Genomic DNA, 19021 nt, shown 5'->3' on the forward strand with positions numbered 1-19021 from the left:
CCCACTCCACAGGAGCAATTAGCACGCTCTCCTGACTGAGTGCTCTCTGGGGAAAGTATCCGTTTTCGACTCCGCGGGGTGGGGGGACTCGAAACAGACCCGTTCCCCGTGCACACATAACTCTGGGTCTAGACAATGCTTTCAGGCAGAAATGAACCGAGGACGGTCCTCCCTGTCACCCAAAGCTCTGGGGAGACACTGTGTAGCCACAATGTCCTTAAATCGCTGAGCCAGACCCAAGGATCCTTGTGCTATGGCTCCTCTGGAAGCGTCTGCTCGCTCTAGAGTGATAAAGGCAGGTACTGAGAGGTGGCAAACGTCCACTCGCCCCACCTGGGGCTCCTGGCTCGAGTCTGTGGAGGTGGGTGGGGAGGGAGGGGACACCCCGGAGTCAAGAGGCACAGGACTCACCTGGCAGGGGCGTGGACTGGGGTCTGGCACCTGGGAGAGAGAGAAGGCAGATCAGACACCTTGCACACAAGGGGCACCACAGGGGCAAAGGGGGACGGCGCTGAGCAGGTGACACGCTCACTCCATGCCTGAGCCCTGCCACGCAGGGTGGGACGTCTGCCATCCTCAACCCGCAAAGTGGCTCCTCCTGAGAGGTCCAGGCAGCCCAGCATCCCTTATTTCCAATGTCAAGGTGACTGATTAGCTCTGTGTCTAGATGACCGAGTGGACCCAAAGCAGTCTTCAGCCTCACAGCATTTAGGGGCCCCTGAGGCAGCCACACTGAGTGGTCTAGTTCAAAGTCCAAAACCTGTGGGAGATCTGTCAGGCTTGTCTGTAGGTGGTGACAAGGCTGTGCCCGGCAGGCCACACAGGGGCCACTGCCCTGCGCACGGCAGACCTGCTGCCCAGACAGTGCATCCCAGTTCCCTGCAGGGGCTACTGTCCCGGACTCAGGAACCAAACCCTGGGCCACCTGCAGTCCTAGGCCATGACCTACATTCAGAGACCTCGTGACAGAACTAGCCTCTCTTGCCTCTGGCTTGCACTGTGGCATACGGAGAAAAAGAGCTTCAAGTCACTTTCAGTTTGGCTATTTGTTCCAATTCACCAGCTACTTGCCTGGCAGCTTGTCAAAGAGCTCATACTAATTCTTAGCAGAGAGAAAAGGTGATTTAAGGAAGCGAGAATTGTAAAAATGCTATAAAAGCGATTTAGAATGTAAGAAGGAAACGACTCCCCCAGAGATGGACACCTAGGTTATTTGAGACCAACCTGTGCAGACGACACTGGCATCCTCACTGTGTCCACAGTTGTGTGTGTTCCAGGGGTTGTGAGGGCAGCTCCACAGGTAGCTCTCATGCCCCGAGCAGCCCACATTATCCAGGGCGATCGTCCCTGAGCCCTGACCATACCGGGCATTTCCTGGGGCCGACGTGGCCCAGCCACAGCCCAGCTGCCTGCAGACCACGTTGGCGTCGTTGGTGTCCCAGTCATCGTCACACACGGTGCCCCATGAGCCTCGATACAGGACCTCGACCCGGCCCTGACACCTGTCACTTCCATTCACCAGCCTCAGGGCCAATCCTGATTCAGTTCCTGGAAGGAGACGGGAAAATGCACTCTCCTGTGTCTTCCGGAGGAACAGGTCCTGAGGACCGAACGTGATTCAGAATCCTTCCAGGGAAAGACTTCTGAGTTCAAGGTAATGTTTTCCTTCCTGAGGACCTGACTGAGCCCGGTCATCATCATTTTTCCCCACGGGGCTGTTTGATAGAACCCTTGGCAGTGGACAGAGGAACGCATGTTCTCTGATGGGTTCCCCACAAGGCCCAGGAATTCAGTGGCTGATCCCAGGCTTGGGAAGGAGGTGGGAAGAGGGGAAGCCCACGGCCTGAATCCGCAGGGACCATTGGGATGAACTTGAGCCCCTGTAGCAGGAGCCCAGCAGAGACAGCTTCCCAGACCCCGCCAAGGAACCACCTTCGGATGTTCACTCCCACATGGGAACCCACTGCATCAGGTCCAAGGTTATTCTGAAGACTACTTATCGCTGAGCACTCACTCATGTCATTTTCAAACCCCAAACTTAACCTGACTTTTGAACAAGCCGTGCACCCACTGAAAATCATCAGAGCCCATGGACATGATTAGGGAGAAGGCATCTATTGGTTGCAGGCTGTTCAGAGTCCTTCCAGGGCTTGTCAGCTGAAGAGCTAGAAAAAAACAGACTCTCTCCCCTACTGGGATTGAGACCTGTGGCTGACAACTGCCCCCTGGCAGGAAGAGAGCTGACAGTGAGGTCCAGAAACATTAGAAAATAGAGGTAATAAAAGTGCACAGGAAAAGCTGTACTGGAACTTCTGGATCCAGCTCTACCTGAAGACCGTCCTACCACTGACCTATGGAAGTCATTGCGGCCCCCACTCCCACCCCCAACTCAAGAGAGTGTGAGCTGGGATCCGATCACTTGGCAACCAAAGCATTCTGAGTAATGTATGCCACAACTGGGAGGTGAAGGTTCTCCACAACTCAGGCACGCGAAAGGAACCCTCCACATTAGACGAGGTGCTGGGCTCAGAGGCTCAAAGCATGAGTCAGGAATAGCACCCAGGTCTGATGAGTGGAGTGTCTGCAGGATCCAAGTGAGGCTTACCATCGGCAGGAGCTGTGGGCGTCCACCAGCCTGAAGGAAAGCACAGCAGGATTAGAGAGAAGGTGTCTACAGTCAGGGTTGCTCTAGTGACCTGTCACTCATATCAGGGAATGTGGGGTCTGAGAATCTCCACTGCCTAGAGCAGGAATAGGCCTTTTTTGAGAGCCTGCCGTGAGCCAGATCATGCCCTCCAATGTCCACAGCATGGCGATGAGGCGCCCCACTCCACAGGAGCAATTAGCACGCTCTCCTGACTGAGTGCTCTCTGGGGAAAGTATCCGTTTTCGACTCCGCGGGGTGGGGGGACTCGAAACAGACCCGTTCCCCGTGCACACATAACTCTCGGTCTAGACAATGCTTTCAGGCAGAAATGAACCGAGGACGGTCCTCCCTGTCACCCAAAGCTCTGGGGAGACACTGTGTAGCCACAATGTCCTTAAATCGCTGAGCCAGACCTGAGGACCCTTGTGCTATGGCTCCTCTGGAAGCGTCTGCTCGCTCTAGAGTGATAAAGGCAGGTACTGAGAGGTGGCAAACGTCCACTCGCCCCACCTGGGGCTCCTGGCTCGAGTCTGTGGAGGTGGGTGGGGAGGGAGGGGACACCCCGGAGTCAAGAGGCACAGGACTCACCTGGCAGGGGCGTGGACTGGGTCCCGGCACCTGGGACAGAGAGAAGACAGATCAGACACCTTGCACACAAGGGGCACCACAGGGGCAAAGGGGGACGGCGCTGAGCAGGTGACACGCTCACTCCATGCCTGAGCCCTGCCACGCGAGGTGGGACCTCTGCCATCCTCACCCCCCAAAGAGGCGCCTCCCGAGAGGTCCAGGCAGCCCAGCATCCCTTATTTCCAATGTCAAGGACACTGATTAGCTCTGTGTCTAGATGACCGAGTGGACCCAAACCAGTCTTCAGCTTCACAGCATTTATGGGCCCCCTGAGGCAGCCACACTGAGGGGTCCTGGTCTAATTCAAAATCCCATGTGTGATTTGTCCGGCCCGACCATAGGTGATGACAAGGCTGTGCTCGGCAGGCCACACAGGAGCCACTGCCCTGCGCAAGGCAGACCTGCTGCCCAGACAGTGCATCCCAGTTCCCTGCGGGGTATACTGTCCCGGACTCAGGAACCAATCCCTGGGCCACCTGCAGTCCTAGGCCATGACCTCCATTCAGAAACCTCGTGACAGAACTAGCCAATTTTGCCTCTGCCTTGCACTGTGGCTGGAGAAAAAGGGCTTCAAGTCACTTTCAGTTTGGTTCTTGGTGCCAATTCACCATCTACATGCCTGGCAGCTTGTCAAAGAGCTCATACTAATTCTTAGCAGAGAGACAAGGTGATGTAAGGAAGCGAGAAATGTTGAAAATGCTTTGAGAGGGGATCAGAGTGTCAGAAGGAAACCACGCCCCCAGAGAGGGACACCCAGCTTATGTGAGACCAACCTGAGCAGACGACACCGGCGTCCTCGCTGTGTACACAGTTGTGTGTGTTCCAGCCTCTGTGAGGGCAGCTCCACAGGTAGCTCTCGTGCCCCGAGCAGCCCACGTCATCCAGGACGATCGGCCCTGAGCCCTGACCGTACCGGGCACTTCCAGGGGCCGACGTGGCCCAGCCACAGCCCAGCTGCCTGCAGACCACGTTGGCGTCGTTGGTGTCCCAGCCATCGTCACACACGGTGCCCCAGGAGCCTCGGTACAGGACCTCGACCCGGCCCTGACACCTGTCACCTCCATTCACCAGCCTCAGGGCCAATCCTGATTCAGTTCCTGGAAGGAGACGGGAAAATGCACTCTCCTGTGTCTTCCGGAGGAACAGGTCCTGAGGACCGAACGCGATTCAGAATCCTTCCAGGGAAAGACTTCTGAGTTCAAGGTAATGTTTTCCTTCCTGAGGACCTGACTGAGCCCGGTCATCATCATTTTTCCCCACGGGGCTGTTTGATAGAACCCTTGGCAGTGGACAGAGGAACGCATGTTCTCTGATGGGTTCCCCACAAGGCCCAGGAATTCAGTGGCTGATCCCAGGCTTGGGAAGGAGGTGGGAAGAGGGGAAGCCCACAGCCTGAATCCGCAGGGACCACTGGGATGAACTTGAGCCCCTGTAGCAGGAGCCCAGCAGAGACAACTTCCCAGACCCCGCCAAGGAACCACCTTCGGATGTTCACTCCCACATGGGAACCCACTGCATCAGGTCCAAGGTTATTCTGAAGACTACTTATCGCTGAGCACTCACTCATGTCATTTTCAAACCCCAAACTTAACCTGACTCTTGAACAAGCCGTGCACCCACTGAAAATCATCAGAGCCCATGGACATGATTAGGGAGAAGGCATCTATTGGTAGCAGGCTGTTCAGAGTCCTTCCAGGGCTTGTCAGCCGAAGAGCTAGAAAGAAAAGACTATCTCACCTCCTGAGATGTATACCTGTTGCTGACAACTGCCCCTTGGCAGGAAGCAAGAGGACAGTGAAGTCCATAAACATAAGACAATAGAGGTAAGAAAAGTGCAGGGGAAAAGCTGTACTGGAACTTCTGGATCCAGCTCTACCTGAAGACCATCCTACCACTGACCTATGGAAGTCATTGCGGCCCCCACTACCACCCCCAACTCAAGAGAGTGTGAGCTGGGATCCGATCACTTGGCAACCAAAGCATTCTGAGTAATGTATGCCACAACTGGGAGGTGAAGGTTCTCCACAACTCTGGCACGTGAAAGGAACCCTCCACATTAGACGAGGTGCTGGGCTCAGAGGCTCAAAGCATGAGTCAGGAATAGCACCCAGGTCTGATGAGTGGAGTGTCTGCAGGATCCAAGTGAGGCTTACCATCGGCAGGAGCTGTGGGCGTCCACCAGCCTGAAGGAAAACACAGCAGGATTAGAGAGAAGGTGTCTACAGTCAGGGTTGCTCTAGTGACCTGTCACTCATATCAGGGAATGTGGGGTCTGAGACTCTCCACTGCCTGGGGGAAGAATAGGTCTTTTCTGAGAGCCTGCCGTGAGCCAGATCATGCCCTCCAATGTCCACGGCATGGCGATGAGGCGCCCCACTCCACAGGAGCAATTAGCACGCTCTCCTGACTGAGTGCTCTCTGGGGGAAGTATCCGTTTTCGACTCCGCGGGGTGGGGGGACTCGAAACAGACCCGTTCCCCCTGCACACATAACTCTCGGTCTAGACAATACTTTCAGGCAGAAATGACCCCAGGACAGGCCTCCCTGTCACCCAAAGCTCTGGGGAGGCACTGTGTAGCCACAATGTCCTTAAATCGCTGAGCCAGACCCGAGGACCCTTGTGCTATGGCTCCTCTGGAAGTGTCTGCTCGCTCTAGAGTGACCAGGGCAGGTACAGAGAGGGGGCAAACATCCACTAGCCCCGCTAGGGGCTCCTGGCTGGAGTCTGTGGAGGTGGGGGGGGGAGGGAGGGGACACCCCGGAGTCAAGAGGCACAGGACTCACCTGGCAGGGGCGTGGACTGGGTCCCGGCACCTGGGACAGAGAGAAGGCAGATCAGACACCTTGCACATAAGGGACACCACAGGGGCAAAGGGGGACGGCGCTGAGCAGGTGACACGCTCAGTCCATGCCTGAGCCCTGCCACGCAGGGTGGGACCTCTGCCATCCTCACCCCCCAAAGAGGCTCCTCCTGAAAGCTCCAGGCAGCCCAGCATCCCTTATTTCCAATGTCAAGCTGATTATCTCTGTGTCTAGATGACCGAGTGGACCCAAACCAGTCTTCAGCCTCACAGCATTTAGGGACCCCTGAGGCAGCCACACTGAGGGGTCTAGTTCAAAGTCCAAAACCCGTGTGAGATCTGTCAGGCTTGTCTGTAGGTGGTGACAAGGCTGTGCCTGGCAGGCCACACAGGGGCCACTGCCCTGCGCACGGCAGACCTGCTGCCCAGACAGTGCATCCCAGTTCCCTGCAGGGGCTACTGTCCCGGACTCAGGAACCAAACCCTGGGCCACCTGCAGTCCTAGGCCATGACCTACATTCAGAAACCTCGTGACAGAACTAGCCTCTCTTGCCTCTGGCTTGCACTGTGGCATACGGAGAAAAAGGGCTTCAGGTCACTTTCAGTTTGGCTCTTTGTTCCAATTCACCAGCTACTTGCCTGGCAGCTTGTCAAAGAGCTCATACTAATTTTTGGCAGAGAGACAAGGTGATGTAAGGAAGCGAGGAATGTAGAAAATGCTTTGAGAGGGGATCAGAGTGTCAGAAGGAAACCACGCCCCCAATGAGGGACACCCAGCTTATGTGAGACCAACCTGAGCAGACGACACCGGCATCTTCGCTGTGTCCACAGTTGTGTGTGTTCCAGCCACTGTGAGGGCAGCTCCACAGGGAGCTCTCGTGCCCCGAGCAGCCCACGTCGTCCAGGACGATCGGCCCTGAGCCCTGACCGTACCGGGCACTTCCAGGGGCCGACGTGGCCCAGCCACAGCCCAGCTGCCTGCAGACCACGTTGGCGTCGTTGGTGTCCCAGCCGTCGTCACACACGGTGCCCCAGGAGCCTCGGTACAGGACCTCGACCCGGCCCTGACACCTGTCACCTCCATTCACCAGCCTCAGGGCCAATCCTGATTCAGTTCCTGGAAGGAGACGGGAAAATGCACTCTCCTGTGTCTTCCGGAGGAACAGGTCCTGAGGACCGAACGCGATTCAGAATCCTTCCAGGGAAAGACTTCTGAGTTCAAGGTAATGTTTTCCTTCCTGAGGACCTGACTGAGCCCGGTCATCATCATTTTTCCCCACGGGGCTGTTTGATAGAACCCTTGGCAGTGGACAGAGGAACGCATGTTCTCTGATGGGTTCCCCACAAGGCCCAGGAATTCAGTGGCTGATCCCAGGCTTGGGAAGGAGGTGGGAAGAGGGAAGCCCACGGCCTGAATCCGCAGGGACCACTGGGATGAACTTGAGCCCCTGTAGCAGGAGCCCAGCAGAGACAGCTTCCCAGACCCCGCCAAGGAGTCACCTTCGGATGTTCACTCCCACATGGGAACCCACTGCATCAGGCCCAAGATTATTCTGAAGACTACTTATCGCTGAGCACTCACTCATGTCATTTTCAAACCCCAAACTTAACCTGACTCTTGAACAAGCCGTTCACCCACTGAAAATCATCAGAGCCCATGGACATGATTAGGGACAAGGCATCTATTGGTTGCAGGCTGTTCAGAGTCCTTCCAGGGCTTGTCAGCTGAAGAGCTAGAAAAAAACAGACTCTCTCCCATACTGGGATCGAGACCTGTGGCTGACAACTGCCCCCTGGCAGGAAGAGAGCGGACAGTGAAGTCCATAAACATTAGAAAATAGAGGTAATAAAAGTGCATGGGGAAAAGCTGTACTGAAACTTCTGGATCCAGATCTACTTCAAGACCGTCCTACCTCTTAGCTAAGGAAGTCATTGCGGCCCCAACTCCCACCCCCATCTCAAGGGAGTGTGAGCTGGGATCCGATCACTTGGCAACCAAAGCATTCTGAGTAATGTATGCCCCAACTGGGAGCCGAAGGTTCTCCACAACTCAGGCACGCGAAAGGAACCCTCCACATTAGACGAGGTGCTGGGCTCAGAGGCTCAAAGCATGAGTCAGGAATAGCACCCAGGTCTGATGAGTGGAGTGTCTGCAGGATCCAAGTGAGGCTTACCATCGGCAGGAGCTGTGGGCGTCCACCAGCCTGAAGGAAAGCACAGCAGGATTAGAGAGAAGGTGTCTACAGTCAGGGTTGCTCTAGTGACCTGTCACTCATATCAGGGAATGTGGGGTCTGAGACTCTCCACTGCCTGGGGGAAGAATAGGTCTTTTCTGAGAGCCTGCCGTGAGCCAGATCATGCCCTCCAATGTCCACGGCATGGCGATGAGGCGCCCCACTCCACAGGAGCAATTAGCACGCTCTCCTGACTGAGTGCTCTCTGGGGAAAGTATCCGTTTTCGACTCCGCGGGGTGGGGGGACTCGAAACAGACCCGTTCCCCGTGCACACATAACTCTCGGTCTAGACAATGCTTTCAGGCAGAAATGAACCGAGGACGGTCCTCCCTGTCACCCAAAGCTCTGGGGAGACACTGTGTAGCCACAATGTCCTTAAATCGCTGAGCCAGACCCAAGGATCCTTGTGCTATGGCTCCTCTGGAAGCGTCTGCTCGCTCTAGAGTGATAAAGGCAGGTACTGAGAGGTGGCAAACGTCCACTCGCCCCACCTGGGGTTCCTGGCTCGAGTCTGTGGAGGTGGGTGGGGAGGGAGGGGACACCCCGGAGTCAAGAGGCACAGGACTCACCTGGCAGGGGCGTGGACTGGGGTCTGGCACCTGGGAGAGAGAGAAGGCAGATCAGACACCTTGCACACAAGGGGCACCACAGGGGCAAAGGGGGACGGCGCTGAGCAGGTGACACGCTCACTCCATGCCTGAGCCCTGCCACGCAGGGTGGGACGTCTGCCATCCTCAACCCGCAAAGTGGCTCCTCCTGAGAGGTCCAGGCAGCCCAGCATCCCTTATTTCCAATGTCAAGGTGACTGATTAGCTCTGTGTCTAGATGACCGAGTGGACCCAAAGCAGTCTTCAGCCTCACAGCATTTAGGGGCCCCTGAGGCAGCCACACTGAGTGGTCTAGTTCAAAGTCCAAAACCTGTGGGAGATCTGTCAGGCTTGTCTGTAGGTGGTGACAAGGCTGTGCCCGGCAGGCCACACAGGGGCCACTGCCCTGCGCACGGCAGACCTGCTGCCCAGACAGTGCATCCCAGTTCCCTGCAGGGGCTACTGTCCCGGACTCAGGAACCAAACCCTGGGCCACCTGCAGTCCTAGGCCATGACCTACATTCAGAAACCTCGTGACAGAACTAGCCTCTCTTGCCTCTGGCTTGCACTGTGGCATACGGAGAAAAAGAGCTTCAAGTCACTTTCAGTTTGGCTATTTGTTCCAATTCACCAGCTACTTGCCTGGCAGCTTGTCAAAGAGCTCATACTAATTCTTAGCAGAGAGAAAAGGTGATTTAAGGAAGCGAGAATTGTAAAAATGCTATAAAAGCGATTTAGAATGTAAGAAGGAAACGACTCCCCCAGAGATGGACACCTAGGTTATTTGAGACCAACCTGTGCAGACGACACTGGCATCCTCACTGTGTCCACAGTTGTGTGTGTTCCAGGGGTTGTGAGGGCAGCTCCACAGGTAGCTCTCATGCCCCGAGCAGCCCACGTTATCCAGGACGATCGTCCCTGAGCCCTGACCATACCGGGCATTTCCTGGGGCCGACGTGGCCCAGCCACAGCCCAGCTGCCTGCAGACCACGTTGGCGTCGTTGGTGTCCCAGTCATCGTCACACACGGTGCCCCATGAGCCTCGATACAGGACCTCGACCCGGCCCTGACACCTGTCACTTCCATTCACCAGCCTCAGGGCCAATCCTGATTCAGTTCCTGGAAGGAGACGGGAAAATGCACTCTCCTGTGTCTTCCGGAGGAACAGGTCCTGAGGACCGAACGTGATTCAGAATCCTTCCAGGGAAAGACTTCTGAGTTCAAGGTAATGTTTTCCTTCCTGAGGACCTGACTGAGCCCGGTCATCATCATTTTTCCCCACGGGGCTGTTTGATAGAACCCTTGGCAGTGGACAGAGGAACGCATGTTCTCTGATGGGTTCCCCACAAGGCCCAGGAATTCAGTGGCTGATCCCAGGCTTGGGAAGGAGGTGGGAAGAGGGGAAGCCCACGGCCTGAATCCGCAGGGACCACTGGGATGAACTTGAGCCCCTGTAGCAGGAGCCCAGCAGAGACAGCTTCCCAAACCCCGCCAAGGAACCACCTTCGGATGTTCACTCCCACATGGGAACCCACTGCATCAGGTCCAAGGTTATTCTGAAGACTACTTATCGCTGAGCACTCACTCATGTCATTTTCAAACCCCAAACTTAACCTGACTCTTGAACAAGCCGTGCACCCACTGAAAATCATCAGAGCCCATGGACATGATTAGGGAGAAGGCATCTATTGGTTGCAGGCTGTTCAGAGTCCTTCCAGGGCTTGTCAGCTGAAGAGCTAGAAAAAAACAGACTCTCTCCCCTACTGGGATCGAGACCTGTGGCTGACAACTGCCCCCTGGCAGGAAGAGAGCTGACAGTGAGGTCCAGAAACATTAGAAAATAGAGGTAATAAAAGTGCACGGGAAAAGCTGTACTGGAACTTCTGGATCCAGCTCTACCTGAAGACCGTCCTACCACTGACCTATGGAAGTCATTGCGGCCCCCACTCCCACCCCCAACTCAAGAGAGTGTGAGCTGGGATCCGATCACTTGGCAACCAAAGCATTCTGAGTAATGTATGCCACAACTGGGAGGTGAAGGTTCTCCACAACTCAGGCACGCGAAAGGAACCCTCCACATTAGACGAGGTGCTGGGCTCAGAGGCTCAAAGCATGAGTCAGGAATAGCACCCAGGTCTGATGAGTGGAGTGTCTGCAGGATCCAAGTGAGGCTTACCATCGGCAGGAGCTGTGGGCGTCCACCAGCCTGAAGGAAAGCACAGCAGGATTAGAGAGAAGGTGTCTACAGTCAGGGTTGCTCTAGTGACCTGTCACTCATATCAGGGAATGTGGGGTCTGAGAATCTCCACTGCCTAGAGCAGGAATAGGCCTTTTTTGAGAGCCTGCCGTGAGCCAGATCATGCCCTCCAATGTCCACAGCATGGCGATGAGGCGCCCCACTCCACAGGAGCAATTAGCACGCTCTCCTGACTGAGTGCTCTCTGGGGAAAGTATCCGTTTTCGACTCCGCGGGGTGGGGGGACTCGAAACAGACCCGTTCCCCGTGCACACATAACTCTCGGTCTAGACAATGCTTTCAGGCAGAAATGAACCGAGGACGGTCCTCCCTGTCACCCAAAGCTCTGGGGAGACACTGTGTAGCCACAATGTCCTTAAATCGCTGAGCCAGACCTGAGGACCCTTGTGCTATGGCTCCTCTGGAAGCGTCTGCTCGCTCTAGAGTGATAAAGGCAGGTACTGAGAGGTGGCAAACGTCCACTCGCCCCACCTGGGGCTCCTGGCTGGAGTCTGTGGAGGTGGGTGGGGAGGGAGGGGACACCCCGGAGTCAAGAGGCACAGGACTCACCTGGCAGGGGCGTGGACTGGGTCCCGGCACCTGGGACAGAGAGAAGGCAGATCAGACACCTTGCACATAAGGGACACCACAGGGGCAAAGGGGGACGGCGCTGAGCAGGTGACACGCTCAGTCCATGCCTGAGCCCTGCCACGCAGGGTGGGACCTCTGCCATCCTCACCCCCCAAAGAGGCTCCTCCTGAAAGCTCCAGGCAGCCCAGCATCCCTTATTTCCAATGTCAAGCTGATTATCTCTGTGTCTAGATGACCGAGTGGACCCAAACCAGTCTTCAGCCTCACAGCATTTAGGGACCCCTGAGGCAGCCACACTGAGGGGTCTAGTTCAAAGTCCAAAACCCGTGTGAGATCTGTCAGGCTTGTCTGTAGGTGGTGACAAGGCTGTGCCTGGCAGGCCACACAGGGGCCACTGCCCTGCGCACGGCAGACCTGCTGCCCAGACAGTGCATCCCAGTTCCCTGCAGGGGCTACTGTCCCGGACTCAGGAACCAAACCCTGGGCCACCTGCAGTCCTAGGCCATGACCTACATTCAGAAACCTCGTGACAGAACTAGCCTCTCTTGCCTCTGGCTTGCACTGTGGCATACGGAGAAAAAGGGCTTCAGGTCACTTTCAGTTTGGCTCTTTGTTCCAATTCACCAGCTACTTGCCTGGCAGCTTGTCAAAGAGCTCATACTAATTTTTGGCAGAGAGACAAGGTGATGTAAGGAAGCGAGGAATGTAGAAAATGCTTTGAGAGGGGATCAGAGTGTCAGAAGGAAACCACGCCCCCAATGAGGGACACCCAGCTTATGTGAGACCAACCTGAGCAGACGACACCGGCATCTTCGCTGTGTCCACAGTTGTGTGTGTTCCAGCCACTGTGAGGGCAGCTCCACAGGGAGCTCTCGTGCCCCGAGCAGCCCACGTCGTCCAGGACGATCGGCCCTGAGCCCTGACCGTACCGGGCACTTCCAGGGGCCGACGTGGCCCAGCCACAGCCCAGCTGCCTGCAGACCACGTTGGCGTCGTTGGTGTCCCAGCCGTCGTCACACACGGTGCCCCAGGAGCCTCGGTACAGGACCTCGACCCGGCCCTGACACCTGTCACCTCCATTCACCAGCCTCAGGGCCAATCCTGATTCAGTTCCTGGAAGGAGACGGGAAAATGCACTCTCCTGTGTCTTCCGGAGGAACAGGTCCTGAGGACCGAACGCGATTCAGAATCCTTCCAGGGAAAGACTTCTGAGTTCAAGGTAATGTTTTCCTTCCTGAGGACCTGACTGAGCCCGGTCATCATCATTTTTCCCCACGGGGCTGTTTGATAGAACCCTTGGCAGTGGACAGAGGAACGCATGTTCTCTGATGGGTTCCCCACAAGGCCCAGGAATTCAGTGGCTGATCCCAGGCTTGGGAAGGAGGTGGGAAGAGGGAAGCCCACGGCCTGAATCCGCAGGGACCACTGGGATGAACTTGAGCCCCTGTAGCAGGAGCCCAGCAGAGACAGCTTCCCAGACCCCGCCAAGGAGTCACCTTCGGATGTTCACTCCCACATGGGAACCCACTGCATCAGGCCCAAGATTATTCTGAAGACTACTTATCGCTGAGCACTCACTCATGTCATTTTCAAACCCCAAACTTAACCTGACTCTTGAACAAGCCGTTCACCCACTGAAAATCATCAGAGCCCATGGACATGATTAGGGACAAGGCATCTATTGGTTGCAGGCTGTTCAGAGTCCTTCCAGGGCTTGTCAGCTGAAGAGCTAGAAAAAAACAGACTCTCTCCCATACTGGGATCGAGACCTGTGGCTGACAACTGCCCCCTGGCAGGAAGAGAGCGGACAGTGAAGTCCATAAACATTAGAAAATAGAGGTAATAAAAGTGCATGGGGAAAAGCTGTACTGAAACTTCTGGATCCAGATCTACTTCAAGACCGTCCTACCTCTTAGCTAAGGAAGTCATTGCGGCCCCAACTCCCACCCCCATCTCAAGGGAGTGTGAGCTGGGATCCGATCACTTGGCAACCAAAGCATTCTGAGTAATGTATGCCCCAACTGGGAGCCGAAGGTTCTCCACAACTCAGGCACGCGAAAGGAACCCTCCACATTAGACGAGGTGCTGGGCTCAGAGGCTCAAAGCATGAGTCAGGAATAGCACCCAGGTCTGATGAGTGGAGTGTCTGCAGGATCCAAGTGAGGCTTACCATCGGCAGGAGCTGTGGGCGTCCACCAGCCTGAAGGAAAGCACAGCAGGATTAGAGAGAAGGTGTCTACAGTCAGGGTTGCTCTAGTGACCTGTCACTCATATCAGGGAATGTGGGGTCTGAGACTCTCCACTGCCTGGGGGAAGAATAGGTCTTTTCTGAGAGCCTGCCGTGAGCCAGATCATGCCCTCCAATGTCCACGGCATGGCGATGAGGCGCCCCACTCCACAGGAGCAATTAGCACGCTCTCCTGACTGAGTGCTCTCTGGGGAAAGTATCCGTTTTCGACTCCGCGGGGTGGGGGGACTCGAAACAGACCCGTTCCCCGTGCACACATAACTCTCGGTCTAGACAATGCTTTCAGGCAGAAATGAACCGAGGACGGTCCTCCCTGTCACCCAAAGCTCTGGGGAGACACTGTGTAGCCACAATGTCCTTAAATCGCTGAGCCAGACCCAAGGATCCTTGTGCTATGGCTCCTCTGGAAGCGTCTGCTCGCTCTAGAGTGATAAAGGCAGGTACTGAGAGGTGGCAAACGTCCACTCGCCCCACCTGGGGTTCCTGGCTCGAGTCTGTGGAGGTGGGTGGGGAGGGAGGGGACACCCCGGAGTCAAGAGGCACAGGACTCACCTGGCAGGGGCGTGGACTGGGGTCTGGCACCTGGGAGAGAGAGAAGGCAGATCAGACACCTTGCACACAAGGGGCACCACAGGGGCAAAGGGGGACGGCGCTGAGCAGGTGACACGCTCACTCCATGCCTGAGCCCTGCCACGCAGGGTGGGACGTCTGCCATCCTCAACCCGCAAAGTGGCTCCTCCTGAGAGGTCCAGGCAGCCCAGCATCCCTTATTTCCAATGTCAAGGTGACTGATTAGCTCTGTGTCTAGATGACCGAGTGGACCCAAAGCAGTCTTCAGCCTCACAGCATTTAGGGGCCCCTGAGGCAGCCACACTGAGTGGTCTAGTTCAAAGTCCAAAACCTGTGGGAGATCTGTCAGGCTTGTCTGTAGGTGGTGACAAGGCTGTGCCCGGCAGGCCACACAGGGGCCACTGCCCTGCGCACGGCAGACCTGCTGCCCAGACAGTGCATCCCAGTTCCCTGCAGGGGCTACTGTCCCGGACTCAGGAACCAAACCCTGGGCCACCTGCAGTCCTAGGCCATGACCTACATTCAGAAACCTCGTGACAGAACTAGCCTCTCTTGCCTCTGGCTTGCACTGTGGCATACGGAGAAAAAGAGCTTCAAGTCACTTTCAGTTTGGCTATTTGTTCCAATTCACCAGCTACTTGCCTGGCAGCTTGTCAAAGAGCTCATACTAATTCTTAGCAGAGAGAAAAGGTGATTTAAGGAAGCGAGAATTGTAAAAATGCTATAAAAGCGATTTAGAATGTAAGAAGGAAACGACTCCCCCAGAGATGGACACCTAGGTTATTTGAGACCAACCTGTGCAGACGACACTGGCATCCTCACTGTGTCCACAGTTGTGTGTGTTCCAGGGGTTGTGAGGGCAGCTCCACAGGTAGCTCTCATGCCCCGAGCAGCCCACGTTATCCAGGACGATCGTCCCTGAGCCCTGACCATACCGGGCATTTCCTGGGGCCGACGTGGCCCAGCCACAGCCCAGCTGCCTGCAGACCACGTTGGCGTCGTTGGTGTCCCAGTCATCGTCACACACGGTGCCCCATGAGCCTCGATACAGGACCTCGACCCGGCCCTGACACCTGTCACTTCCATTCACCAGCCTCAGGGCCAATCCTGATTCAGTTCCTGGAAGGAGACGGGAAAATGCACTCTCCTGTGTCTTCCGGAGGAACAGGTCCTGAGGACCGAACGTGATTCAGAATCCTTCCAGGGAAAGACTTCTGAGTTCAAGGTAATGTTTTCCTTCCTGAGGACCTGACTGAGCCCGGTCATCATCATTTTTCCCCACGGGGCTGTTTGATAGAACCCTTGGCAGTGGACAGAGGAACGCATGTTCTCTGATGGGTTCCCCACAAGGCCCAGGAATTCAGTGGCTGATCCCAGGCTTGGGAAGGAGGTGGGAAGAGGGGAAGCCCACGGCCTGAATCCGCAGGGACCACTGGGATGAACTTGAGCCCCTGTAGCAGGAGCCCAGCAGAGACAGCTTCCCAAACCCCGCCAAGGAACCACCTTCGGATGTTCACTCCCACATGGGAACCCACTGCATCAGGTCCAAGGTTATTCTGAAGACTACTTATCGCTGAGCACTCACTCATGTCATTTTCAAACCCCAAACTTAACCTGACTCTTGAACAAGCCGTGCACCCACTGAAAATCATCAGAGCCCATGGACATGATTAGGGAGAAGGCATCTATTGGTTGCAGGCTGTTCAGAGTCCTTCCAGGGCTTGTCAGCTGAAGAGCTAGAAAAAAACAGACTCTCTCCCCTACTGGGATCGAGACCTGTGGCTGACAACTGCCCCCTGGCAGGAAGAGAGCTGACAGTGAGGTCCAGAAACATTAGAAAATAGAGGTAATAAAAGTGCACGGGAAAAGCTGTACTGGAACTTCTGGATCCAGCTCTACCTGAAGACCGTCCTACCACTGACCTATGGAAGTCATTGCGGCCCCCACTCCCACCCCCAACTCAAGAGAGTGTGAGCTGGGATCCGATCACTTGGCAACCAAAGCATTCTGAGTAATGTATGCCACAACTGGGAGGTGAAGGTTCTCCACAACTCAGGCACGCGAAAGGAACCCTCCACATTAGACGAGGTGCTGGGCTCAGAGGCTCAAAGCATGAGTCAGGAATAGCACCCAGGTCTGATGAGTGGAGTGTCTGCAGGATCCAAGTGAGGCTTACCATCGGCAGGAGCTGTGGGCGTCCACCAGCCTGAAGGAAAGCACAGCAGGATTAGAGAGAAGGTGTCTACAGTCAGGGTTGCTCTAGTGACCTGTCACTCATATCAGGGAATGTGGGGTCTGAGAATCTCCACTGCCTAGAGCAGGAATAGGCCTTTTTTGAGAGCCTGCCGTGAGCCAGATCATGCCCTCCAATGTCCACAGCATGGCGATGAGGCGCCCCACTCCACAGGAGCAATTAGCACGCTCTCCTGACTGAGTGCTCTCTGGGGAAAGTATCCGTTTTCGACTCCGCGGGGTGGGGGGACTCGAAACAGACCCGTTCCCCGTGCACACATAACTCTCGGTCTAGACAATGCTTTCAGGCAGAAATGAACCGAGGACGGTCCTCCCTGTCACCCAAAGCTCTGGGGAGACACTGTGTAGCCACAATGTCCTTAAATCGCTGAGCCAGACCTGAGGACCCTTGTGCTATGGCTCCTCTGGAAGCGTCTGCTCGCTCTAGAGTGATAAAGGCAGGTACTGAGAGGTGGCAAACGTCCACTCGCCCCACCTGGGGCTCCTGGCTGGAGTCTGTGGAGGTGGGTGGGGAGGGAGGGGACACCCCGGAGTCAAGAGGCACAGGACTCACCTGGCAGGGGCGTGGACTGGGTCCCGGCACCTGGGACAGAGAGAAGACAGATCAGACACCTTGCACACAAGGGGCACCACAGGGGCAAAGGGGGACGGCGCTGAGCAGGTGACACGCTCAGTCCATGCCTGAGCCCTGCCACGCGAGGTGGGACCTCTGCCATCCTCACCCCCCAAAGAGGCGCCTCCCGAGAGGTCCAGGCAGCCCAGCATCCCTTATTTCCAATGTCAAGGACACTGATTAGCTCTGTGTCTAGATGACCGAGTGGACCCAAACCAGTCTTCAGCTTCACAGCATTTATGGGCCCCCTGAGGCAGCCACACTGAGGGGTCCTGGTCTAATTCAAAATCCCATGTGTGATTTGTCCGGCCCGACCATAGGTGATGACAAGGCTGTGCTCGGCAGGCCACACAGGAGCCACTGCCCTGCGCAAGGCAGACCTGCTGCCCAGACAGTGCATCCCAGTTCCCTGCGGGGTATACTGCCCCGGACTCAGGAACCAATCCCTGGGCCACCTGCAGTCCTAGGCCATGACCTCCATTCAGAAACCTCGTGACAGAACTAGCCTCTCTTGCCTCTGCCTTGCACTGTGGCTGGAGAAAAAGGGCTTTAAGTCACTTTCAGTTTGGCTCTTTTTTCCAATTCACCATCTACATGCCTGGCAGCTTGTCAAAGAGCTCATACTAATTCTAAGCAGAGAGACAAAGTGATGTAAGGAAGCGAGAAATGTTGAAAATGCTTTGAGAGGGGATCAGAGTGTCAGAAGGAAACCACGCCCCCAGAGAGGGACACCCAGCTTATGTGAGACCAACCTGAGCAGACGACACCGGCGTCCTCGCTGTGTACACAGTTGTGTGTGTTCCAGCCACTGTGAAGGCAGCTCCACAGGTAGTTCTCATGCCCCATGCAGCGCACGTCGTCCAGGACGATCGGCCCTGAGCCCTGACCGTACCGGGCACTTCCAGGGGCCGACGTGGCCCAGCCACAGCCCAGCTGCCTGCAGACCACGTTGGCGTCGTTGGTGTCCCAGCCGTCGTCACACACGGTGCCCCAGGAGCCTCGGTACAGGACCTCGACCCGGCCCTGACACCTGTCACCTCCATTCACCAGCCTCAGGGCCAATCCTGATTCAGTTCCTGGAAGGAGACGGGAAAATGCACTCTCCTGTGTCTTCCGGAGGAACAGGTCCTGAGGACCGAACGCGATTCAGAATCCTTCCAGGGAAAGACTTCTGAGTTCAAGGTAATGTTTTCCTTCCTGAGGACCTGACTGAGCCCGGTCATCATCATTTTTCCCCACGGGGCTGTTTGATAGAACCCTTGGCAGTGGACAGAGGAACGCATGTTCTCTGATGGGTTCCCCACAAGGCCCAGGAATTCAGTGGCTGATCCCAGGCTTGGGAAGGAGGTGGGAAGAGGGGAAGCCCACAGCCTGAATCCGCAGGGACCACTGGGATGAACTTGAGCCCCTGTAGCAGGAGCCCAGCAGAGACAGCTTCCCAGACCCCGCCAAGGAGTCACCTTCGGATGTTCACTCCCACATGGGAACCCACTGCATCAGGTCCAAGGTTATTCTGAAGACTACTTATCGCTGAGCACTCACTCATGTCATTTTCAAACCCCAAACTTAACCTGACTCTTGAACAAGCCGTGCACCCACTGAAAATCATCAGA

General features: G+C 55.9%; 1 protein-coding gene across 1 annotated transcript in view; it reads right to left on the bottom strand.

Moving 5' to 3' along the window:
• Positions 1 to 19021, bottom strand: part of DMBT1 (deleted in malignant brain tumors 1) — a 77565-nt gene that overhangs the window by 26663 nt on the left and 31881 nt on the right. Inside the window, exons 6-21 of the mRNA XM_065894806.1 lie at positions 18146 to 18484; positions 17349 to 17378; positions 15338 to 15661; positions 12514 to 12837; positions 11704 to 11733; positions 11118 to 11139; positions 9693 to 10039; positions 8880 to 8909; positions 6849 to 7192; positions 6715 to 6739; positions 6059 to 6088; positions 5428 to 5457; positions 4048 to 4371; positions 3236 to 3265; positions 1225 to 1548; positions 412 to 441 (exon numbers count right to left, since the gene is read on the bottom strand). Coding sequence (XP_065750878.1) covers positions 412 to 441; positions 1225 to 1548; positions 3236 to 3265; positions 4048 to 4371; positions 5428 to 5457; positions 6059 to 6088; positions 6715 to 6739; positions 6849 to 7192; positions 8880 to 8909; positions 9693 to 10039; positions 11118 to 11139; positions 11704 to 11733; positions 12514 to 12837; positions 15338 to 15661; positions 17349 to 17378; positions 18146 to 18484 — 2583 coding nt within the window. The remainder of the gene's footprint in view (positions 1 to 411; positions 442 to 1224; positions 1549 to 3235; positions 3266 to 4047; positions 4372 to 5427; positions 5458 to 6058; positions 6089 to 6714; positions 6740 to 6848; positions 7193 to 8879; positions 8910 to 9692; positions 10040 to 11117; positions 11140 to 11703; positions 11734 to 12513; positions 12838 to 15337; positions 15662 to 17348; positions 17379 to 18145; positions 18485 to 19021) is intronic.

This window comes from Phocoena phocoena, chromosome 16 (genome assembly GCF_963924675.1).
Source record: "Phocoena phocoena chromosome 16, mPhoPho1.1, whole genome shotgun sequence".
Lineage (NCBI taxonomy): Eukaryota > Metazoa > Chordata > Mammalia > Artiodactyla > Phocoenidae > Phocoena > Phocoena phocoena.